At 39.9% G+C, this 26,809-nt stretch overlaps 1 protein-coding gene across 1 annotated transcript in view; it reads right to left on the bottom strand.

Annotated features, from left to right (window-relative positions):
- Positions 1–26,809, bottom strand: part of IRAG1 (inositol 1,4,5-triphosphate receptor associated 1) — a 68,517-nt gene that overhangs the window by 5,615 nt on the left and 36,093 nt on the right. Inside the window, exons 10-17 of the mRNA XM_065403220.1 lie at positions 23,452–23,482; positions 20,418–20,558; positions 17,451–17,582; positions 16,665–16,806; positions 13,972–14,021; positions 10,440–10,547; positions 8,626–8,690; positions 352–471 (exon numbers count right to left, since the gene is read on the bottom strand). Of these exons, the coding sequence (XP_065259292.1) occupies positions 352–471; positions 8,626–8,690; positions 10,440–10,547; positions 13,972–14,021; positions 16,665–16,806; positions 17,451–17,582; positions 20,418–20,558; positions 23,452–23,482 (789 nt within the window). The remainder of the gene's footprint in view (positions 1–351; positions 472–8,625; positions 8,691–10,439; positions 10,548–13,971; positions 14,022–16,664; positions 16,807–17,450; positions 17,583–20,417; positions 20,559–23,451; positions 23,483–26,809) is intronic.

Below are 26,809 nucleotides of genomic sequence, written 5' to 3'. Positions count from 1 at the left end.
GCAGGACAGTAAAATAAACATTAAACATATCAGCACATTGTATAGAGACATTAAAACTGTTGCACATTATCAGAATTATTTTAATTTACTCTTTTTATCCGGGGTAGTTATTCCTACATTATTTATTTACATATTACAAATCAACATATTGTTGATAATAGGTTTTGTCATTTAAGGGGAATTCAGTAAATGTTGTTTCTATCATCCACTTATTTTGAAGTATTTGGCTCTCATCTTAATGGAGAAGTGAAAGTGGTGCACATACACTTACAGTTGCTTTATATCATTAAAGGACTTGTCCTAAACTGGTAAATCCCTCGTGGGGAATTCAGTTGACATAAACACTCTCACCCTTTCTTATAAGCTTCCTCCTCTATCTTGGCTTTTGTCTCAGGGTTGATCTCTTCCGAACAGATCTGTGTCAGCAGAGAAGCAGGCGATTCACGGTCATGCTCTCCATTTGACTTTCCACTGACAAGATGAAAGAAAAAGAGAAAGGAAAAATAGCATTGGAAAGTGTTGTGGTTGGAATACGCAATTGGAGAACGATGCAATTCCTTTCATATTAATTCTGATCCTGTTATGATAAACTCAAATGTATCTTTGGGGGGAGGTCTGAATTCCTTCTTTTCAACTACCTTGCGGAAAAGCCTTGTAAAAGAGAAAACCAATGGTTCTAAGCAAGCTTTTAATGTAAAAGATCACTATCTAAAGAGCAGGAACTGACAGGTCTCTAAGGCATTAAATGCTGGATTTTTTTTAGAGAGTTTTTTTTCCTTGCTCATATTCAGCATTAGTTTGTTCTCCATTTAACCCATTTCTCCCCTGGACTTTCTAAAAGACTTCCTAGAAATTGAAGTCTGTTATGACAAAGAAAGATAATACAGATAAATACTGGCTATTCACTTAATATTTCTCCTCTTATTTTTCTTCTGCATATTAATCTATCTTCTCATGGGTTGCATACGCTGTATTCATACATATAGACACATGTGTACTTTCATTTTGACTTTAAGATCTTTGAATGTTTAGCTTTAATATAAGCCACTGCATATTGCTTAATTGTATATATATTTGTGAATGATAGAAAGGAAGATGATAATTAATGTTTTGTGAAGAAAATATTTTTTACTTGAAAGATTAAGGGCCAAATCTATATTTAGCCACACAATGAAAAAAATTATTTGTCTCTGGATCATAAATCTTAACTCACTTGAAGAGTGTTGGAATCTAGAAAAATCAGGGAATAATCTCAGATATATGTCTCGTCCAAACTTCAAGCAACTAGAACTCTTTAAATAGGCCTGATCTTATTGCCATTGAAGTGAGCGGCAAAACTCCCATTGACTTCAACGGTGTGGGATCAGATCCCATTAGAGGAGGACAGATTATCTGTGGTCAGTTGATTCTTTTAAGAGAACATTTATAGCAATTTGAACTACCACGAGACAAGGTTTTCTTATTTACTTCTGGAAATCCAGCACTTCATGGGCTAAATTTGGCACAGGGCAAATATGCATAACTCTACTGAAGTCAATAGAGCTGCACAAGCTTACACCAGGGAGCCAGTGGGCCCCACATCTTCTACATACTTACAAGCCATTAACCTGAAATCTTCAAGACATGCGTCTGTTACTGAATAATATGGACTTTTAAAAAAAATAATTTATTGATGAGAAAAGGTAGATTAGATTTCTGATCATTTTGGAATCTCTTTATTGTTACAAGAGATGGGCCAAATTTAGGGAAAACTCTATTTGACAAGAATTTTGCTCAAGTGGGAATTTTCCTCAAGTAAGGACAGCATGATTGGACCAAAAATTAACAGCGGTATTGCTGAATACCCATCCCTTTGTGTCATTTATATCTACTGTTTCCCCGGCTTTAGAATATTAGAGCTTTCAGTAAAGCATAATGAGGATAAAACAAAACATACCTTGAGATTTAAAGCAAACTAAAAAGATGAAAGTTAACATTCTTTACCTGAACGGGAACTGCATATTTTGACATTTTCAATTCTGCATAATGCCTAAAGCATCTTAACAAATTTTGATCCAGATTAACACAATATAATGCAAATAATTTCAAATGATATTTAACATAGTCCAAGCTAAGATTGTTAAAAATACACAATATACCAAGAAGGTTTTTAGCATCATCTTGTCCTTCAACAAGTTACTTATCTTTTAATTCTGAAATGTCAGCAAGCAACTTCCTTAGAATGTGCAATGTTTCCTGCAAGAGATAAGTGTTTTGCCATGGACAAGAGCCTGTCAATATGCTGTATGCTTTCATACATTTGCGTGCGCACAGCTTTTAAGTGCAGCACATCCTGTGTCCACAATGGAAATCCTTTGTCAAAATCTGCACAAAAAGCTTGGGTGTGTCTTCTGTTCCCATCTCAAAATATCATGTGTTTATTTTTCAGTCTGTTTCCATATCATAGTCATCTTTATCATCAAATTATTACAGAAGCTTTATGTTTGTCACTATTTGAACAGGGAAGTGATCCAATGCAAGCCACAAATATACAAAATCTTAAAAAGTGTAGTGTACAATATAATTTACGTTCATAAGTTCAAGAAATTAGTTGCGATAAAACTCAACTAGGTATCAGGTTTCAGAGTGGTAGCCATGTTAGTCTGTATCAGCAAAAAGAGTGAGGAGTACTTGTGGCACCTTAGAGACTAATACATTTATTTGGGCATGCTCTACCCAAATATTTGTATACCGTCTTCAGAAATTTCTATAGCTGCCTATATGTTTTTTAACAGAGCAGTTCTCTAGGGGCCCGAGACTTCCAGTCTTGCTCATGTTAAGCAGTACCTTATTTGATAAGTAAGTAAAGTACATAAATCCATTTATTCATGTCTCAATATTGGTGACATAATAACAGAACTTTCAGAAGCCTTAAACAATCCATCACTAACTTGAAGCACTCAGTGGCTGATCTTCCAGTGATCTGCTGCACATCATCCATCCATCTCCTTGCTGGACATCCCCTATTATGATGACCCTGCTCCATTCCTTCCCTACTAACTTTCTCAAGGCTATTTCCATCTCTATGTCATTTATGACCAAAGTACATAAGTTTGTGTCTGTTGATTTCTGCCATCAGAGTCTGTCTCTCTATAATAATATTTCTAAAATAGCCATTAGTCTCCCCCCCCCCCAGTCGAGGAGATACACAGGAGTCTTTGCCATCACCACATTTCAAAAGCTTCAATTTTCTTTTTGTCACCAGCATTAACTTCCCACAATTCACATCCAAAATCGCTATGGAAAAAGTTAGACTTTTCACCAGTCACACCTTTGTGCATTTCGAGATGCCATGGTTTTTCACACTGTCTTAAGGGAGGGCATAGCTGAGTGAGCCATCCCTAATCTTCTTCTGAATTCTTTGGAAACATCTCCTTAGTTAGGTATATATGATCTCAGATAATTACAATCATTTACTGCCTTACAATTGGTCATTTATCATGAGGTCTGCTTGCATCCTTATTTTGTTAGTTGCTTATAATACTCTTGGAGGTACCATTTGGGAGAATAGACGGAGAGAAGAAGTTGGGCTAGCTTGGGAAGCTTAAAAAAAACAAACAGATTCCAAACAAAAACAAAAAGAAAACAAAAAATACAAACAAACAAACCCCCAAAACAAACAAACCAAACAAAGCCAAAATGACATTCCCCACCACAAAACCATAAAAAACTAAAACAAACCAACCCACAAAACTCACCAGTATTAAAAACAGAAGGAAAAGTGAATATAGGCACTTGTAGGCTGCATGCTTGCACAGCAATAAAGGAAAATATAGTGCAGTAATGGAAGGAAGACATGGCAGGAAGAAAGGCTAAAGGAACGCAACTTAGTGCATATAACTGAAAGACATGAAGGTATGATAGAGCTACACAAATAACTGAGAGGACATAACATGGAGGAGGAAGGCTTATTTGAGGTTGACTATGTATTACAAGAAGTAATAACCTTAAATTAAAAAGCAGGGCCATTCAATCACTTACCTATGAGGAACCTATGGGTTTTCTCCCCAGGGCTTGATTCCTAAGAAGGCAGCTGGCAAATCTTGCTTGATTTACCATTTGTCATCCCCACGGGGCAATTCAGTTAATGACTCACAATTATGTTCAGTACTCTATTCCTCCTGTGTGCATGGTTAGGACTTGTTTGTGGGGGCACTGTTTTCAAAATGTGACATCAAGACGGCTCGTCAATTACTGCCAGTGCATCCTTCCGATTTTAATCTTTTGGGTTTCTGTTTTGAAGGTCAGTTTTATTTTGATAAATCCCTCCTGTTGGGATTACCCATCTCATACTCAGAGTTTGAAAAATTCAGCACTCTGCTGGAATGGGAAGTGGTATAGGAGTCTTATTTATAGCAGGAGGTTCACTAATTGGATGACTTTTTGTGTGCAGGCAGGGCAGATTCTGAGGAGCAAGTCAGCCTAGGCTTTCACTGGTAGGTTGGGGGTACCTCTGGCTTATGAAAAAAACAGAGGGACTCCTCTACTTAACTGACCCATCTGGGGATTCAGTTAGATATGCGGGCTGGTATATCTATCAGGATAAACTGGGGGAACTTCTGGAATTGATCATCAAGGCTAGAGCAGCCAGGAAGTTTATACTGCGGGAGCTGCAATCTATTATTGGACTTTGAAATGTTGCATGTCAATTGGTGGCACCAGGGTGGACATTTTGCACCAGACTGTCAGCTGCCACCTTGGGAATATCGAAGCCCATCCATTTTCAAATTGTTAATAAAGAGATGAAGGAGGATTTAGGAATCATAGAACAGTTTCTGAATTATTTTAATGGAGTGTCTTTTTGGAGGGAGGAATGGATGATAGAGGCAGAGTTAAAGATTCATTACAATGCATTGGGGGGAATAGGCTGTGGGGTATTTTACCAAGGCAGGTGCTGTGCCAAGAAATGGCCCTTAGATTGGATACTAAAAGGTATAATAAAGGATATAACATTTCTGGAATTCTTTCCCATTTTGATAGCAGAGACTATTTGGGGAATGGATTTTGCAAACAAAAGCATGCGTTTTTGGACTGACAACATAGCCATAGCACATTTTATCAATTGCCAGTCCTCCAGATTGCCAGGGTTATAAAGCTGGTAAGTGCATTTGTACTACAGTGTTTTACTCTTAAAATGTTTCTCTTCCAGATATGTACCTGGGATTGATAATAGTGTAGCTGATGCATTCTCTCAATTTCAAGTGGACAAATTTTAGGACCTGGCACCAGAAACCAACAAGGAACCAGAATGGATACCCATAACACTCTGGGACCAGGGGACATGAAGGCTCTCAGGGTATTAAAGAGATCAGGAGCAGCACGAACATTTAAGTCTATGACAGGAGGTTCAATGATTTTGTGCATTTTCAGAGATGGGGGGCCTGTGGATGACCTGACCTATTCCAGAAGACCAGATACTTCAATACACAGTGTCACTGGCCCTCTGTGGGCTGGCATCATCAGCCATTTCTGGTCACCTATTGGGCCTTACATTTGTCAGTCGAATGAGAGGTTACCCAGCTCCTTGTAGCGGATTCTGAGTCTGGAGGTTTTTAGTAGGTTTTGCGACAGGGGCCCTAGAAAGGATCCCCATTGTCCCATCACTGTTCAGACACTTAGGGTTTTGATGCAAGTTCTCCACCAAAAACGCAGAAGTGGACAGGAAGTGGCCTTGTTCAAAACTGCAGTCCAGGTAGTGTTTTTTGGAGCTTTCAGAGTCAGCGAACCAGTGCCTGCGTGAGCGAGGGATACATCAGGAAGGGCTTTGGAGTGGTGTGAGATTTACAATGGGAGGAGTGGTCAGTCATCTTGACCCTGAGGATCTTGAAAACAGATGGGGTGGGGGGTGGGGACAAAGTTAGTCCACAATGGAAAGGGGTGAGGCCAGGATTTACCCAGTGGGGGCATTAAGGACTTATATAGCAATGAGACTGGTTGGGGATGGAAGAACAGGGATGGAAGAATCCTCATAACATATACATTTGTTAAAATTTTCAGAAAGGGGCTTACAAAGTTGGAGCTACCAGTGGATGAATTTAATTCCCACTCATTCCAAATCGGGGCTACGACAGCTTCGGCCTAACTTGGGTGAGGGGCCACAGTGATGCAGGCAATTGGGCGATGGCATTCAAATGCATACAGGATGTAGGGGAGACCCCAGGTAGACAATCAAAGCTAATTCTCCTGTGCTTCCAATTTCAGAATCATGCAAACAGGCCAAGGGAGCGGTGGTGTCAGATCTGAGAGCACAGCATTGTATACTGGGTGCTTAAGTGGCCTTCCAGGTTGTCTGGAGGGAACAGCTGGGTCTTGGTTGTGAGGCAATCCTGAGCTGGCACGGAAGGAGAGACTTGCTCATTGTAATGCCCCTTGTATACTCTTTGGAGGCCCAGGAGCAGGCACTGGATGCGGTTATTGTTCATCTTGAACTGATGATCAGTTCATGATCAGGAGTTGAATTGATGATCAGAGCTAAGAGGGATTTGAGGCAGATCCAGGATTTTTGCCCTGGAATGACAATTATTTGGTCTGACATATTACAGTGCAGGGTGTGGCAGGAAGCGGTGAAGCCTCCATGGATTGATATGACTGGGGGATATGTGAATAGGGAAGTGGCTAAATCCATAGGTAATGAAAGGGGTTTATCTTACTGGGCATCTAAGTTATTTAGGGAGGATGGGGTACACCAATGCAACTAGAGACATTTTTGTCTGCTATTAAGGAAGGAATCAGTAACTATCTTAGAAACTCGCGGGGGATGGGCCAGAGGCAGCTAAGCTCATTGTGGCAGATGTCCAGTGCAGGTACCCCGTACGGAAGGGACATGGTTATCAGATAAAATGGATTCAAAGGGGCTCTGAAGGAAAGCATCCCTTAAGGGAGCTGAAGAAAGGGGGATTGGGGGCTCCTATGTCTGGTACAGCAAAGAGCCAACTCTCTTTCCTTTTACAGCCCCCCTCAATGATGGCAAAGAAGGGCAGCAGTGCCCCAGCAGCAGGATGGCTGGGACCCAGTTGGGGATTATGTGGCAATGATGATGATCTGCACTGTACAATTTATAGCTGGCTACTCCCAGATATTTTAAGTGAATAAATTTGTGGCCTAATTAAACCACATCCATTACCTCCTGCCTTTCTGCTGGTGTGGCCAGACGACAAAACACCTTTGTCAACAGAGGTCATTGTACCATCATCAATGCAGATATTCGAGACGAGATTATATAACATAACAAGGGGAATACTGGGAAAGGACTGTTAGATGCAAGGGTTGGACAGAGACCCTTTAATTCTGCATTAATGGTTCAAAAGAAGGGAGCAGGAAGGGGGGAAACTGTTTGGTATTAAAGAGTATACGAAAGTGTAAAATGAAAGTAAATTAAGAAGCAGAATAAGTTGATAAAGAACACTGTGGGCAGACAGTCTGCAGTATGAACAAAATATGTGCCCAGACAAGCAAAAATGAGGAATGTTTAAAGAAAAGAAGGACTGTTATTTCACAAACTGAAGAATTAAAGAAACAGAGCTCTCTCTATGGGCTAGTTTGCTGGACCTTCGCAGGGGCTGTACAAGGTGCACACAGCTTTACAGACTACACTTAGAACCAGCAGCTTGAACTCAGATCTAAGGCTGAAAAAAAGAAAAATGAGGACTGCAGTGGGGGAAAAGAACAGAGACAGGGAAGAAAGAAAGAGTTTTTAAGGCTGATAGATACATCAGCACTGTGATATGATGAAAAAGGTCCAAAGAGATAGTTTCCGAGACAATATAGCAGACAAAAGCTTTGGAAAGCATGTTATGGAGCTGTTCTACTGTGTGCAGAAATTTTTCTGGATGTACCCATTTCCGCTTTCATCTTGCTTAAAAGCGGCATGAAACATATACTATATGGGTGCAATACAGACCTGAAATCTAAAAACATGTCTAAATTTAAATCCAAACCATTGAAAGATTTCCATAGCATCATCATGAGGGTCAACTAAATTAAGCAGCAATTTTTGTTAAATGTGGCACTAAATAAATCATGACCTCTCAAATCTCAGAGCACAGAACCATTCTATACTATTGAGTACAGTTCATGCACTGTAGGGATGAGAAAAAGCTGGTGGGGTTTTGAGTTTTGTGAAACCTCTAGAACTTTTGTAAAAATGATGGGTTTCTGAAGCTTTGTAGAGTTTCATGAAACATTTTTACTGTACTTTGAATCCCTTATTTTCCAAGGGAAATTTAATTTTTAAAAGTAAGTGTTTCTAGTGGGGCCTGGGCTAAACAAACAGATGACTGCCTGTGTAGATCAGATTGCAGGATCAGGGCCTAGTTTTGTAGAAATGGAATTGCTGATTTTCTAAGAAAGTTACATTGCTTCATTAAGTTACAACTTCATACATGAAACAGGAAATGCAAAATATGATCACTCAGTAGTAGAATAATAGGGTCAAATCCTCAGCTGGTGTATATCAGTATAGCTTCATTGACATCAAGGACCATAATCCTGTCATTTTAGTTCCCTTACAGAAATTGTTGCATTTTTATATCAAATACATGCATTGTCTAATAAATCCAATATGAAAAACAACCTAAGAACACTCACTTCTCTAGAAGAGCTGGTAGGGCAGGAGTAGATGTCAGACTACTTCTTCCATTGGGTGATTCAGACTGTGAATTGAAAACATGATAAATAAAATGCTAGATTCCATGCAATGTTAGGTTTCATGAATTGATTTCTAATGCAACTTCAGTATGATGACAAATGGAGATATCCCATCTCCTAGAACTGGAAGGGACCTCGAAAGGTCATTGAGTCCAGCCCCCTGCCTTCACTAGGAGGACCAAGTACTGATTTTGCCCCAGATCGCTAAGTGGCCCCCTCAAGGACTGAACTCACAACCCTGGGTTTAGCAGGCCAATGCTCAAACCACTGAGCTATCCTTCCCCCCCCCCCCCCGTTAATGGGTTTCTTATCTGAAGTTTTTCTTCCCAAATACATCACACAAAATCTCCTGAAAATTGAGCTCTCAAACTACTTCTGTAAACAACGGACTTTAAAGATTATGAGTAGCTGTTTTTGCCAATTTTGTGCCTCTCTCTCTACCTTGCTTCCTTTATGTATGTGTCGTTTAGTCTCTTCCTTTTGTTGAGTACTGACTACTGTGTAGTATGTTGATTATTTTCCAGTCTCTTCCTTTTCTGTAAATTGTGCTTCCTCTGTTGAGTTTTCAGTGAGAAATTTTAATAATGAAATTTTCATTTTCACCTCCATTCATGTCTTTAAACAATTCTTGTGGGCACATAACATAGTCATGCAATCATGTTGTTTTTTAAATTTAATTCAATGTAAAGATAAAATTCATTTTAACTCCCACCCAGCTAAAGATACTGCCCCTTTGAAGACATTTCTGTCAGACCTGCTGCTCTTCAGCTGCTTGTCTGCAATAATCCCCATTAAAGAAGCTTTGGCCTTCCAGTAGAGAGCCTTGACCATACAACTTTAAAAGTTTTAGATCTGTCATCTTGAATATGTTAGTCTGTCTTTGAAGCTACGAGTACCTGGTACATTTTGCACTGGAGTAATATGTTATGTAGATTTGTTAGGCTCAAGTTTTATTTGGTTCTTCTTTAATGTGCAAACAATATGTAGTACCAGATTATGCCGCTGTAAACAAAAAAGGCAACACAGGAGCTGAATATGCTACTTATCCCAGGCTATCGTGGGAGTTATACATTTCTGTTGTATGAGTTTTTCAGTTTGGGTTTATACTGAAGACTTTTGTCACAGTTGATTAGAAGCTGTCACACTAACAGAGCAGTAAATGACTGAAATTATCATCCCCTCTGGGTTCTACTGTGGAGGTAATTTTTACTTTTTTATGCATAGTACATCACCACTGAATAAACAGAAACTATAATGTAGAATCTGATTATACTTTGAGCTGCCTAGGGACCCCAGTCAGCCGACATACAGCGTCACTGGGTTCCTAAGGTAAGCAGACAAGGAAGCTGATTCGGAGCAGGGTACTTCCTTTATGCAGCATGGGCTACATAGCCACCTATGACTATCCCCATCACAAAGGTTGGGTCACAGATTCCACTCAGGCTCATGGCACTGGGAAATTCCCTGTGTGTCTTAATGAAGCCCTAATCAATTAGGTAGGCTTGGGGGCATGAGGCTTCTTAGAGGTGTTTCCTCAAGCTTGTGGGTCTCAGACATTTTTGTCCTGAGGAAAGGTGAGGAGAGACTAGCATGGATATTCCCAATTTAAACCATATACTTGAGTTCAGTTTGAATCACTCAAATTTGCAATGTCAAATGGGCTCAGATTTTTCAGAAATGTTTGCTCAGTCCTATATGGCATGGGTTTAAGAAACATATTAATTTCTTTAAATTATGGACTTATTTTTACTTACCAGGGATGGCATTGAAGGTATGGGTGACGTAGTAGGTGACTGGCCAGGAATGTGTAATGAGTTAAATTTAGGAACAACAGCAACACTGACTCTCCTCCGAGGCATATTCTGTCATTAAACAACAAACTTTATTATACAAGAAGCTCAACTGAAAGATAATTCCCTATGGTCTCGTAAAGGTAGGTATTGTAAAGAAGCAGATTCATACAATCCACACAACAGAAATATTCTAACCTATACTAGCAGCAGCAAACACAATTATCTATTTTGGATAAGACACACATAAAACTATATTAAGAGAATGTTAATATTGCAAAAGTCAGGAAATGGTGGCATGTGCAACCTTAACTCTGTCCCCTTTGGGTGTATCCATCATGATATAGTTTTTAAGTGCATGATCACTTACTGCTTCTTAAATAACACAATATAGTATTATATACTTTTTTCTACAAAATTAGACACATATCTAGCATTCTGTAGTGCTGTATATCACTCCGTATATACCAGACAAAGACCATGACCATCCTTTATAAGAAAAGTACACAGTAAATTTACACAATATATTACAATATATTACAGATTAAATGTAACAGAGTAATAGTGATTTTTTGCTGGTAAATATAGGTCAGATAAGTTGGCAGATAAATTAATTTAGTAGTTAAGTGCCTCATTCCTTGATATGCGCCTAAGCGAATTGGCACTTCATATTGGTTGAAAAGAAAAGGTCTGATAAATGGCTGCTGACTAAGGTCCTGATTCAGAAATGTATCTATTCAGAAAAACACTTGAGCACCTGCTTAACTGTGAAGTAAATGGGACTTAAGTGCTAACTTCAAAAAGTTAAGCACATGCTTAAGCGCTTTCCTGAACTGGGGTCTAACGTATTAAAGCATAAAGTTGTAGTCTAACACAATAACATTATAAAAGTTTAAGTATAAATTAGAAGATGATATATATAAGGTAGCAGGAAAATGTATACAGTATTATAAATTTGAGAAACAGTATGTGATCATGTAATTAAAGACTATCAGCCTTCAACTTCTCCCACTGGCAGGAAGGCTGGGTTCAGCCCATTACTGTTTTAATCATAAAATGTCCCCATAAATATTAACAACCAAATAAACATGGGCCAGTTTGGCTAAAAATATTAAATTCCATCCCTTCTCACACATTGATGCTGTACTTTGGGCAGCCCATTGTTGAAAATCAATCAGAAACCATTAATGTGGAGAGAGTGGATGGATAAGGGGATCATTTGGGTCTCTCAGTTGAGGATCAAGTTTCTTCTTTTCCAAATACTCCAACTACAATACTATTTGCCTGGTCCAGTGGCATGGTATTACCCACAGCTTAAGCATCTCTTGAAGGACATATTTGGTCCCAATGCACTGGGAGCAGCAGAGATCCCAGAATTGTAGTTGATGTGGCGAGAGCTCCATCTGTAGGTACACCCAATCAGGTGCAGCCTGACTTCCTGGCCCAAAAGACCCTTCCTAATTCAGATTGCCTGTGCCAGGCCTGAAACAAAGATTTCTGTATATTTTTGAGCCCTAGACAATGGAGAAATGCCTTGCAAAACATTAAAAACTCTACAATTGATCTATGATTAAGGCTAATGTAGCCACAAATTTTATTTTGTTCACACTGGTCCCCGCACAGATTACAGTGCATGGATCTTGCCAAAGCAGACTGCTGTTGGAGATGTGGGTCTCCTGGAACCACACTGGCTCACATGTTTTGGGACTGTTCCAGGATACAGTTGTTTCGGCTAGAGTAAGTAGCAAGGTTAGTATAATAATAGATACCTCCTTAAAAATTACTTCCCAGAACAGTGTTTTGAGATATAGCTCATCATCTTGAAAACTCTCCAACTCACGGAAAGCTTAGTTCTCTAGAGCAGCGCTTGTAGGCAAATGACTCATATTGCTTATGAGATGGAAGGGCAGACTGTCTCCAGGGTTAGAAGCTTGGCTCAGCGACATGGCTGACCTGGCAGCTAAAGAGCAGGTAATGTTTCAGAGAAGAAGGACTTCAGACAAATCTTAAAAGTTTTAGTCTACCTTCTTAGAAACCTTTTATTAATCCATAGTGGATGGAAACCAAGATGTCAGTCTCCTTTCCCTCTTTTCCCATTCCTTTACATTGTTTGGTCTTTTGTCTTTTCTTCAGTTGCCCCTCCCCTCCTTTTTTGGTTGAAAATAAATAAATAAATAAATAAATAAAAACAATGTAAACAAAGAAAGACTATCCAAATGCATATAGACATGAAGAGGAGTTAAAATGGTATGTGCAACCGTAGCTTGGTAGTTCCTGACTTCTGAGTATTTAACTCTGCAAACTTAACATTCTCTTAACACAATTTTTGGTATGGAATTTCCCAGGCTGCTGCTGCTTTTTTTCCCCCCCAAGAGAAAAAGCATGGGGGTGGGACGGAATTTGAACCTTCCTACTCAACCAATATGCCTCCAAGACATGCTGGGTGAGTGCATGCCTGAATGTACACCGTGACAGTCTTTATCCAAGTACAGTGCACTATGCTCCCCAAATGCCAGCTGAGCTTTACTTGGTGGTATGGAAGGGGAGAAGAAGCAGGACGACCCTACCATTTCTGGAGAGTCTAGCACTGCTGGAGATACTAAAGTCTCTTGGTCCTTGTGTGCAGAGAGTGCAAGGAATGGGAGTATGGGTGGCACCTGGACAGAGAGGGACAATAAAGGAGGCTTCTTGTTCCCTATCTCTTCCCACTGAGTATCTGCATGGGGCTGGGAACAATTTGGACCTATTACAAATGATGGAATATAAATATGAAATAAAGCGTGCAGAAGTTGAACAACATATACACATCAAATTTCCTATTAGCTAAATAGGTTCTCAGCTGTATTAATTAGTGAATTTAGGGAGCTGCCTTATAGCTGGATCTCCAAAGCCTAGGATTCTGCACATATTTAAAACTAGCTTTGTTAAAGCTATTAATAAGTCAGGCTACAATATCAAGCATGGAGAATATCTCTGTTATGAATGCTTTAACAAAACAATAAAAAAAGATTTTCCTGTGCTGACTGAATCAGTGAGCCACACCTTAAAAACTACTGGATTATCTCTATGGTGTTGTGGAAATGATGTGGTTGCTAAGAATGACAATTTCAGAACCTGACTCAGAGACTGATCCTGCAACCCCTATTCATATAGTAATTCTTGGCCTGATGCTCAACTTGTGAAAGTCACAGCTGAGGATCTGGCCATGGACCGTAAAGCAGGATTGTGCTCTAAAACACTATTATTCTGAAACAAATGAATGAGGCCCCTTTATAAATTTTCAATTAATTCCAAGTATTACTATTTATTACTGTATACAGTTATTCTCAATTTTACAAAATCCCAAATGTTTGAATTGTGCATCACACAAACTGCACTGCAGATTTATCAGGACTGGAGTAGGCAATAAAATTCCATATATTTAGACAGTGATTGAACTTTTGTTATGTAAAATCTTTACTTAACAGTTTAATTTCTGTTAATATTGTAAGAATACCTTTCCAACAGTAAGAGACATAGATCTAGATGAACGAGGCACTCCATCTTCTGCATGGAAGACAGTAGATAAAGAACAGAGTTAGACTATATGGATAAATTCCTATAAATAAAATTGAAATATGAACTAGATCTGATCTCAGTTACCCCAATGGAAATTTGTAAGGACTCCACTTATTTCAACTGACTTCAGTTGCCACTGAGATCAGAATCTGGCCTACTGGCTATTCCTACATGCTGATTTTTCAGAAGAAAGTTTTAATACTTAAACTTCCAGTAGGCTACATAAGCAAAAGCAGCAAAGAAAAGACAGCAAAGAAGTACCAACTTCTTCTTTTAAAATTTTGCCCACTGGAATAAATCCCTTTTCATCACATCTCACTTCTGAAATAGTCCTATAGAAAACAGGCAAAAATAAGCATACATGCAAGTAATGCAATTCAATATAAAAATTTGGGCCTATCATACTTGGATAATTAACAATCATCTAGAATAACTGTACTTAGTAAATCTAGCTGATAAAATATAAAATGTATTGTATAGGCGTTGCACAAAAGCCTTCATAATCTATTTTAAGGAGACACAGCAGCTTTGCAGAGCTGATGTCTGCTGAAAGTGAACTCTAAACACACGCAAGAGCATGTGCAAATGAGTATTTAACAAACAGCCAAACTTGTGATCCTAGAGAAAACCATAAAACAACTCTATACATACAAGATTTTATAAAGATGTTAAATATCCAGTGTTTTGTTTTTAAAAAGTGACTGATGTCTTTTGGAAACTATGAAAAATGTTCCATTTAGAAATAATATTGCTTCTGTCATAGACTTCCTGTATTTCTTTTCTCGTGCTCTTTATAATGAAAACCATTTACATAAGCTCTCTCAAGAAACAAAGATCCTGTTTTCATGCAAATATTTTTAGTAGTAAAGAATGCTCAGATAAAATGTTTAATATAGACAGTAGAAACAGAATTGTTTCCAAACAGAATGTTTTTAAAAGTTTCCCATGCATCATCAGTTGTTCTTCAAGTATTTAAATTTATTTCAATGTAGTCAGTGCCTATTTATTTCTTAAACTAGTTCAGCTTCACATACTATACATATTGCACCACTGTTGAAGCTGATTGTGGTGTCCAGGAAGTCGATGCTAGTGTGGGAGTGTTCCGGAGATAGCTTAATGGACCGGTGGTTGCTGGTGTGGAACACTCCCACACTAGCATCAATTTCCTGAACACTATAATCAACTTCAACAATGGAACCCTACAGACAACCATGTACAAGAAACCCACAGATCACCACATCTTCCTTCATAGATACAGTAACCACCCCAAACACACTAAGAAATCTGTAATCCACAGGCAGATACTCAGATGCCATGAAATATACTCTGAGGACAAAGTTCAGGAGGGATATACACCTTTAACACACCTAAAACTGCCTTCACCAAACAATGACACTCCACCAGAGAAGTAGATAGCATCATGGAATGGGCCACCCAAGTACCCTGAGAGAATCTGCTTCAACAGAGAAATAAAACCCCCTCCAAAAACCCCTTCCACCCCAAACTGTGTATCATCAAACAAATACATCCCATACTCGATGGGGACCCCATCTTGAAAAAAATCTTTCCTGAATCCCCACCCCACTTCTGGCCTTCAAACAGCCCCCATTTCCAAGCTCACCATCAGAAGCAAGCTCTTCACAGACCAGGACCACCAACGCGAAGTGGCACCAGACCCTGCCAGAACAACAGATGCAAAACATGCAGACATATTTCCACTGCTACAATGATCAACACCCACCTACCCCCAACAACTTTCAAAATCTATGGTCCTACACATGTTTATCACAACATGTGGTGTACCTCTCCAGCGCACTAAATGCCCCAGTAACAACTATGTGGGTGAAACAAGACAATCCTTGCACTCTTGAATGAACTCACACAGGAAAATGATAAAAGCCAAAATCACCCTAACACCTATGAGAGAACACTTCACAAAGCGATCACTATGTCTGAAATATCAGTCCTCATCCTCAAAGGAAACCTGCACAACACTTTCAAAAGACGAGCCTGGGAGCTTAAACTCACAACTCTGCTAGACAATAAAAATCATGGTCTGAACAGAGACATTGTATTTATAGCTTATTACAACAATCCATAAGCCACTAACCCCCTCTTTTGTCCTATGACTGCAGAGGGGTTAACTGGCCAGTCTACCTTGAATGGTCCCTTACAATATGTGCTAATACTTATGCTAAACCATCTGGTCCACCTTGCATTTTGCTGTGACGCTGGGAGTACCTTTTCCAGCCCCGAAGAGGAGCTCGGTGTGGCTCAAAGTTTGTCTCTCTCTCACCAACAGAAGTTGGTGCAATAAAAGCTATTACCTCACCCACCTTGTCTCTCAAATTTCCATTGACTTTCATGGGAGATGGTGTGCACCTAACAACTGCAGGTTTAGATAAAGTAGCTTTGTGTCATATACAAGGGAAATTCAAAAAGATACTCTTAAAATAGGGTAATCCAACCAGGCCTGAAACCTCTTGCAGATACTATACACAAATCTGTGTTGGGAGATACCTTGTAAAATCTGCTTCTGTACCTGAGAAGTTTCACAATACCTGATTTTACAAGACAAATAGCACTATAAACCCATGTGATTAAAGGCAAGCCTTTAAGCACTATTATTACCAGATGCACTGTAACTTCTGCTAGAATTCTGATTGGCCAGTTTCTTATACTCCATTAGCTCAGCATGATCCTTTTCATATGTTCTCTTCAAATTCTCCACATACTGCATCATTACTTCTGTGGCCTTTGACATACGTTTCTCCTAAAGTGAGAGAAATACAGGGGTAACTCCTATACTATTTAAACAAATCATTCATCTCTATGTCTGCCAAGTTCTGCCAGAGCTGGGTATGGAATAGTTGTTCAAAAAGGACTTTCAAGACTGGGAACTCCTCAGGCTAAATAGAATTATCTCCCACATCTGAATCCCAGCACATACATGGACATATACTGACGATATTGATATTTATGATGATCAGATCATATATTTACACACAAACTCTCATACACAAAATGTTACTATAATTACTTGGTTTGTATGTGAAATAACTATTATTTAAAATTATATATATCATACAAATGTTGAGTGGCTTCAAGGGTAGTTTCCCTCTGTGTGCATTCTATTACCTACACATGCCATATTGAGGGCAATAGCATGTTATCTGATGTTACGTTAATTGCTTTAAACCAGTCACAATGACAGATAAAATCCAAAGGATTAATATAAACTACAGAAAAATTGTGTGTGTGTGTAAATGCATCGCATGATGTGTTACATAATATATTTACACACGTGCATACGTGTGTAACTACGTGAAACATTAACTTTTTTCACTAAGATCTAAAATGTGATAGCTAAAGTATAGAAATCAAGGAACATGCTGGAGATTTTTTAAATAGTCTTACCTGGCGAACAGCTCCAACCATTTCAGCACGACTGGAGAGTCTAGCAGCCAAACGATGTAGTACAGCAATATCCTCCAACAGCTTCTGGCAAGTTTCTCTGTGTTCATAGTGATGCCATAAGGCAGCTGAAGACTGAAGTGAAAGAATGCACCAAAACATCAAAGCATGGGCTAAGAGTTTTAGAGGCAAATATTCAGAGGGTGCACATTTGAAGTGCTGTTCCCACTGAAGTCAATGGAAGTCTTATTGCTAAAGGCCTATGTACAACTTTAGAAATGTACCCTTTATAGTCTGTTTCCAAAACCCAAAGAATTCTTGAACTTGCCAGTGTAGTAGATGTCAACAAGTCTCTTCAGCTTTTCTAATTTCCACGATACATTCACATTTTGATAAGCTATCAACCCTTAACTTTCCAAGAATGCAGAAAGGAAAAAAGAGCAATAGCAATCAGCATGACTTTCTCTAGTATTGCCTGCAAAAACCAGATAACAATCCTATGGATAGGTGAGAAATGAATCAGAAATATCTGTATATACTAACTCAAATCACTTTGGTAATTTAGGCCCCAATTCAGGAAAGCACGTAAGTACACGATTTCAATGGGATTACTCACATAGTTAAGTTAAACATGTGTTCATATGCTTTGCTGAATCAGGACCTTAGTGAACAACTCTTTTCCTAATTAGTGACTGCTGTTCTCTGTAATATTTAGTTCTTTGTCACTTTTTAAAAAAAAGAATAGCCCAAATCCCCCACACTTTGGGGTAGTTCAGATCTAGAGCCAAATTTTTGTGGTGTTGGATTCATTTCGATGTTCTGTAGCATGTTTCAATGTCAAAGGACTGCAGTAACTTCAGAAGGGACCCCTGAATCAGAAATAAACATGGATATCTGTGATTCAGATTTTATTTGTAGTTTTATTTGTGTATGTAGTTATACCAGAAAGAAAAATCTACAGCTGTCATCATGAATATGACTTTTACACTATTACTGACCCCAAACATTCAAAAATCATGAAGTTAGGGGGCTCCTAAATATCATGAGATCTATTTTTTAAGTCTCATGATTTTAAACCAATGTGTGTGGGGGTTTTATGCACCATCTGGTCTTTGACACTTTAGGATACACTCAGGTTACATTTTCAAGCTGTTTTATGCAACCATGCAGACTAAAACCTTTAAAAAAAATGAAAGCTGAGATTCTCATGTTATCAGTTGTCTTTGAGAGTTGGGGCTTTAAGTAAAACATCAATATCATGAATCTCCTGAAAGAATCATGGGAGTTAGCAACACTGTTCAATGGGCCTGCTCCTACAGAAATGAACAGGCAATCTTCCATTGAGTTCCAAAGGTGCAGACGTAGGCCCTAATATGATCCATGTGTAATACAGGAACTCCCATGGGCTAATTTGCCCCTTTGTTTAAGGTGATCGGAGGATCAAAACATTTGGAATAAGACCCTCTTTAGTAAAAATTAGACACATCATCACAGGTTATATAAAGTAGCCATTTAAGTCCAAATTGTTCAATGTGAACTGGAATGAGGAGGGGAAGTTAGCTACTTTTCTCCCGGGCTGTTAACATGATCCTTACTGTATCTCTCTCTAGTAAATGATTCTATACTGAAATATTTGTATTACTACAAATGACTAATAGGCTGCATTTCAAAGTGCCCTTATGCATTAGCTACAAAAATGTGTATGTACACAAAGGATTACTATAAATGAAGACATGAGAGTTAATAGATCATCTCTGCTTACTTAAAGCTCTCTAAACAGCCAAGAACAGGGGAGAAAGCAGCAATACAACCCCCACATTTTTAGGTACAGATAATCCTCAAATGCAGCTTTGAAATCCCAATGAAAAAATGTAAACATCACAATCCTTGTTTAATTGTATCCTCCTTCAGTTTCATAACTTTGTGTGCCCTGCTTGCCAAATATAATGGGTGAATCTTGCCTTATGCTTTTTTAACTATTTATCAACCCCAGATCAGTACATCATTCTGTCTACCTAATACTGTAGCTATCACCGTGGTACCTGGGTCTCTGCTGCTTTTGTTGCACAAGGAATTTTGCAGTGTATTGTAATTTGACACATTTCAAAATTATTTGGCATTTCAGTTACAAAATCCACGGAGAGCTGGAAAGTTGGACACAAGAAAGGTAACTGCTGATAGATGACAAATTTTTTATTAGAAGCAGAAAACAGCTATGGAAGCTATGTAAGAAGTGGAAAAGAGTCCAGGAACAACATATATTTTTACCGAGGGGGTTTCATCGACCCCGAAGGGGTCCTGTGGAAGCTCACTATTCCCTTTCCCATGCCTCTTTTTAACACCTCCAGTAAGGCTTTATGTCAAGCCATGAACTTCAAGATATTGAAGAGTGAGCTACCTTCAACACCTTTCAATATCATACCTAAACTGTCCATTTAGGTTTATTACCGAATGACAATGAGATCCCACCCCTGCTCTCCATGGCTAAGCGCTCCATTGCAGTCCCAGAAATGCTTCATTCCTGCAGTGTTCCCAGCCATGTCAGAGTTTACATTGTGCCCTGCCCCCTTCTCTCACACTAGGGCTGATCACAATTACAGGTCTTCTACTCCCCAAAGAGTGTGCGCGCGGTGGGGAGAGACAGCGCAATGCTCTCTACACCGCTGGCTTAAAGGCTGCCACAACAGCTGCACTTCCTCTGCAGACTGGGAAGCTCCAGGAGGCATTATGTCTATAAAAGCCACAGTCTTGCCCTAAGTCTGGGGGTAATCAAGCCTAGGTATCTCTCTCTGATACCTACTTACAAGCTTTGACTGGTTGCCTTGTCATGGTGAAAGTAGTGAAGTAAAAGTGATAGAAAATGAAGTCTGTGAATCAAATTCACAGCTGGTATTAGCAGGTGTATCTGCATTGACATCAGTGGAGTTTTACTGGTTTAAATGAGAAGAGAATTTATCCCTGTTTTCTTACCATAATGGCTGCTTTAAAGTTGTCCAGTTCCTTCTCAGTGTTCTCCTCAGTAAGATTTCTCTCCCTCTCCGCCTGGTTAATTCTAGATTCCAGGGTGTAACTATCATTTCTGAAGGCCAAGGAAAGTTGTACAAACACAGTCTGTTGGGGGGGGGGAAACAAAGGGCTTTTGTAATAATAGTGATTGTATACTAGAACTTTCTATTCTGGTAAAGACATTATTGGTAAGATATGACTTGCCTGACTTCACTGGCAGTTTTGCCTAAGTAAGGACCACAGGATCAGGCCCCTTGCATACAATAAAATTAAATATTACATTATCTTTTGGAGATTATATTATTTTATTTTTAACTACTTCTTTGAGATTAGTTATTATGTGTAAATGTGCTGCAGTGTCTCTTTTCCTCAATGTTTTCGGAAATACCAGCATAGTGTGACATGTGTAATGAAGGAACTAAACTACCTAACAGCATTATGTATCAGAATCACAAATGTCTATGTTATTTAACTGGACTTTCCCCAAGGGTCCCCAAGTTTTTTAAACAGGCAGTCTGTGCAAAGGAAATCCAGGGATGAGCTCATGATTTACTAGAAATGTTTCATCTAGGACATAAACATCTGCTATAGCAGGCAGCAAAAGATTATCAACTGACATTTTCTTGAACCTGCTTTTGAGAGTATTTCCTTCTTTACAAATACATTATTGCTTGTCACAAATCTAAAGCTTTTATGGCATATTCTTAAAAGTAGCCTCAATTTTTTGGATGTTTAAATTTTAGACCCATTAGGGCTGACTTTGTGAAGTGCTGAGAACTCATGCTTCCAGCTGGCTGGAGTTGTAAGTGATCAGCACCCTCTCTAAGGTAGGCTAAAAGGAACTTGGGACAGATCTCAGAACTTTTCCCTAGAGTAAAAATTGTGTGGTTGGCCATGCTGCAACACAGGATGTGGCAGGGAGCTGTGAAGCCCCCTGGGGTTGACAAGGCTAGGAGGTATGTAAATAGGGAGGGATGATAAGGTCCCAGCATCGGGAGGGATGATGGAAGGCCCCTGGTACATATTGAAATGATCATGTTATTACCTGCACTGCACAGGTACTCCGTAGGGAAGTGATACAGTGATCAGATAAATGGACTGGTAAAGGATTTAAAGGAAGTAGCAGAAAGGAGAGATTCGGGGCTCCTGTAACTGGCATGGCAGGGTGCCAATTCCCCTCCTTTATAGACCACCTTACCCCTCATTTGAAGGGGAGGATGATAAGGTCCCAGGAGCAGGTGGCCTGGGGACCAGGATGGGAAAGGGGGAGGGCTGATGGAAGCCCCCCCCCATGGGCAGCGGGTGAACCCCCACTTTGGGGAGGCTACTACTAGCCTGCCGGCCCTGCCCCTGCCCCCTGCATGCCGGAGCCCCGAAACCCCTCCCCCATAACAGGAGGAGCCCTGAGCACCCCCCCCTGCAGCACCCCCCCCCGCAACCAGAGGAGCCCCGGCTTGCCCACCCCAGCAACCCCGGCCGGCCCCAGCACCAGGTCAAGCTGCCTCCTAGCCAGCCCCAACGCCTGGCTGAGTCGAGCCGCCCCTCCCCGCACCGAGCGCCGAGCCACTCCCACCTGAGCACCGGGCCGAACCGCTCCCCCTCACCCCCCGCCCTAGCTGCTTCCCCCTGCCCCCTGCCTGAGTGCCGGTCCGAGCCGGCAGCCCCAGTGCCCAGCCGAGCTGCCTCACTCCCCCACCAGACCCCCCGTGCCCGCTGCTTGCTCACAGCGTCCCTCCTCAATCCCCTGCCCCGAGGAGAAGCGATGCGGTGAGCAATGGGGACCTGGGGATGGGGCAAGTGAAGTGCAGGTAGGTAGGCAGGCGGCAGCAGCAACAGCAGGTGGTGGGTTGGGGGGGCCTCAGGGAAGGGGCAGGGCCTCGTGGCCCAAGGGTCCCTTAGGGGCAGTTGCGCCTTCCCTGACCTATTATACCTACCGCCCATGCCTATAGGTATATGTTGAAATGATCATGGAATTGCCTGCACTGAACACTTTTTATCTGCCACGTACTCCCAGACAGTAATAAAGTTGAGACCTAATAAAACCACATCCAGTGTTTCCTGTTCTCCTTCCCGCATAGCTGGACAACAGCTGATTAGAGTTGTAAGTGATCTGCATCCTCTCTAAGTTACAATGTCCAAAGTTAGGTACTTTAAAATTGAGGCACTGTAAAAGCAGTGGTCATTCTTGAAAAACTGGGCCTTTATATTTCACATAGATGTAATAAGAAGGTGTCACAATACCCCCAGTCAATACTATCCTTGTGCTGGTGGGTATTCATGTTCACAACCATTCACATTCATGGCAGTTAACTGAGCACAGACAATTGCTAAATTATTCTGTAACAGACCAGCTATCCTTTCACTTCACAAAATTGGCAGCATACTACAAAAGATACAAACCAACGCAGCAGAGAAAACACAGTAGTACCACGGTAACTGAATTTTTAAATAAAAAATAAAATATAGAATTAAGAGCATAATCTGAATTATACATAACCAAGAACTTTCATGACAAATTCCCCCCCCCCCCCCCCCCCCCCGGCCCAGCAAAGGTGAGTAACCATTGGAGCAGTGATTCTCAAACTTTTGTACTGGTGACCCCTTTCACATAGCAAACCTCTGAGCATGACCCCCTCCTTATAAATTAAAAACACCTTTTTATATATTTAACACTATTATAAATGCTGGAGGCAAAGCAGGGTTTGGGGTGGAGGCTGACAGCTCACGACCCCACCATGTAATAACCTTGCAACCCCCTGAGGGGTCCCGACCCCCAGTTTGAGAACCCCTGCATTGGAGCAATTTACTAAAGGATGTGCTTGGAGTCTCCTTCACCTGAAGTTTTTAAATTGCGATTGAATATCTTTCTATAATGAACATTCTTGTTCAACATAGAAGTTATGGTCTGTGTTATGCAGAGGTCAGACCAGAGGATCACAGTGGTTGCTTCTGGCCTTGAAAAAAAATCTATGAATCTTGAGTTTACTAAATCACTTACCTCAACTTCTTTCTCAGTAAGTGGAGGAGAGCTGAAATAAAAACATAGCATTTATTACATTTTTTTAAAAATGACTCATTTTTGGTAAAATTAAATTGTAACTGCTTTAAATTTCAGGACAGTAGTACTTATGTACTGACAGAAATGTATTGTAACTGAGCTGTGCTGGTGGTACAGCAACATTACATTGTACCACCATGAGCATGCAAGTTAAAATCGAGGGAGATGCTTCTGGGACAACTGATGGTTGAATGTATTGTGTCTGGAATCAGTATCCCCACCCATCCTCCTCCTGTTAAGTGCTCAGGCAGCATGGTGATGAACACAATATAAAGCTTAGACAGATCAGCAGACAGAATTAGTTTCAAAGCACTGAAGTTGTACTGTGATCATTGGCTGATACTGTAGATTACATGTATCTCACAGAGTCTTGGAAGAATGACTGTTCTTACTGGATTTCATCTGCTTCCAGATTGGAACCAGAAAATGAACCAGTGCTGGTTTGGGATCTCACCTGGTAACATAAGAACATAACAGCTGCCATACTGGGTCAGACTATGGTCCATCTGACCCAATATCCTGTCTCCGATAGTGGCTTGTAGCAAAGCTTCAGGGGGAGTCTATAGAACAGGGCAATTATGGAGGTTATGGAAGCTCCTTCATTGGAGGTTTTCAAAAGGAGGCTGGATAGCCATCTGTCTTGGATGGTTTAGACAACAAATCCTGTATCTTGGCAAGGGGTTAGACTATATGACCCTTGCAGTCCCTTATAACCCTCTGATTGGTGCATCATGGTAGCCACAAAGAGAAGGTGGAGGCACGTAATCATTGTGAAAACAGCAGAAACCCGTAGGAAGAAAAATAGTGCAAATATGAACATTTCATGCAGTAAGATGTGGCGATACAGTCAGTTGTAACTGGCTAGGAAGCAACTGCAGCACAATATAGCAGAGTTTGCTACAAGGATGATGAATATCAGCATGAGAAGCAGGAAGTGATACCAAATTTGATTCCACAAAATGCTAGAGAGGACCTGATTTAGGTAAGCCTGTTAGATTATAGGCGGGCATGACTAGTGGCCGTGTCCACATTACCAGTGAGTTACAGAATTTTTATCCCCTGCAATTGTTTTGATACTTTATCCCCTGCAATTGTTTTGATACTTTTGAATTCTACCCAGAGTGTTTACATAAGTGTACAAACAAAGGAAATATCTGAAAGAAGTGGCAGTACTTATTTCACCTACAGGTTGGGATGCTAACGATGGAAGAAGTGGTTGGCATGCGTAGTAGGTACTGTATGGGCAATACGTTTCTCAGCATATTGGAATGTTATTCACATTTTGTATGGAGTGTTAATCCCAAAGAGAAGTTAGCCTGTCTGTCATTTATGAGCAAGAGATTTTCTTGGTGAAGTGGAGCAGCATTAATATCTGGAATTGATAGCTATTCCCAAAAGGGGAGGCCAGCACATCTATCATATGGGAAAAGACATTTCCTGCTGGAGGGCAAAGTGTTCGTATTAGAAAGGGTTTGTTATTTTGGACAGATGTCTACTTCTTGGCAAGTTCAATAGTATTAAGCTCTTTGATTTGCAAGTAAAGTTCATTTATTGTTTTATCACTGTACTTTGTAAACAAATCATTTTCTTTGCTGATGTGGAGTTAATTAATTTTGGAAAGAAGGAGTAAAAAGTGTGAGCATCTGCCAGTGTTTCAGGGACTGTTACAATGACCAGGAAATATCACTTCCTTAATTTGGCCATGGAGACTCCAGCAAACATGCAGTATGGGTGCAAGGTCATTTATGAATTCATTCAATGGATTGGCTTTATTTAGTGGTTAAATTCTATTTTTCTGAATATTGTTAGGCGTTTACCTCAGTACAACTCTAAATTATTTTGTCCTTGGCTACTCAATTGCCTTTGTCTTTACTAAGATCTTGCAGTTGCATCACTTGCTAAATAAATATTCTCTTACATGAAGTTTGTGTTACAGTGCATGTTTGCTGCACTGATCACAATGGAATATTTTGCATGATTACAAATATACTACAAAAATGCACAGAAGTATCTAGGCACAGTTTTGGTAAAATATTGGTTTTTACATTACACACATTTTAGGTTTTCACTACTCAAAGCTGTAAAAACTTATGCAAAAACTCTGAGGCCAAATTCATTCTCCGTTGACCCCAAATGAGTTAAATGATGTATCCACTGGTTACCAAGTATTGTGGTGGATTCTCCATCACTGACAATTTTAAAATCAATATTGAATATTTCTCTAAAAGATATACTTTAGGAATTACTTTGGGGAAGCCTTATTGCCTCTGTTATACAGGAGGTCAGACTAGATGATCACAATGGTCTTTTCTGGCCTTGAAATCTATGAATTAAAGGATAAAATTGGCCCGAAGGGTATTCTATTTGTAGGATGGAGAGTGTATGTAATGCTTAAAACAGGGAACTGGCAGTTAGGACTACTGCCTTTGTGTTTTTGACTCAGTGTGACCTTGGGCAAGTCACCTGGCACCTCACTGTGCCTTAGCTTACCTTAGTATAAAATGGGGATAATACTTAGTTACCTTACAGGGATGTTCTGTGACTCAATTTATATCAAGTTCATATAAAGCACTTTGAGATTCAACTGATTATGTGCCCAGTATCAAAAGATTTCAGTTGTTTACAGTATACATTTCTGTGGAACTCTTTTGCCATAGAGCAAGACAGGTGGTGAATGAGAGCCTCACAATAGCTCTTTCTTCACTAAGCATCCACACTGCTTGGGACAGGACAATAGGTTTTAGCCAGATTGTTCCAGATTATGGAAACTGCATTAAAAATTATATAAAAGAGAATGTTAAGGTTGCTTGGTGAAGTGCTCAAAAATCAGGAAATCCAGTGTCAAGGCTGTCCATATAACCTTAACTTTACCCACTTGTATATATGAATTAAAATACGGTTTTAAATACTAGGCCACATACTACAGAATTTGGCCATAATAATATTAACTTTGCTATTCTTTCTCCCACTATGCAACATGTATCTTGCCATATAGGCCATGAATGAGGCAAGAACTCTACAGATATTCCTTCTTAATTCACTGTACATCTTGTGTTTACATGACTTTTATTGATTTGGTCTGGAATATACAGAGTACGTGCTATCTGTATGTACCAAAAGTAGGAGAAAAATGTATGGGATTCTACTATAGTATCTGAGAAACATTATATGATGATGCAATTACTGACTATTGTGGTACATAAGGAGAGCAGAATTAAGGTATCTCTTTTTGCATTTTTGAGTGCCTAACTATGCAACTTATAGGTTTTCTTAACATAAGGCCAGGTGTCCAATGATG

Source organism: Emys orbicularis, chromosome 4, assembly GCF_028017835.1.
Source record: "Emys orbicularis isolate rEmyOrb1 chromosome 4, rEmyOrb1.hap1, whole genome shotgun sequence".
NCBI classification, from domain to species: domain Eukaryota; kingdom Metazoa; phylum Chordata; order Testudines; family Emydidae; genus Emys; species Emys orbicularis.
The sequence above is the reverse complement of the archived record's forward strand: the minus strand, read 5'-3'. Positions and strand labels throughout refer to the sequence as shown.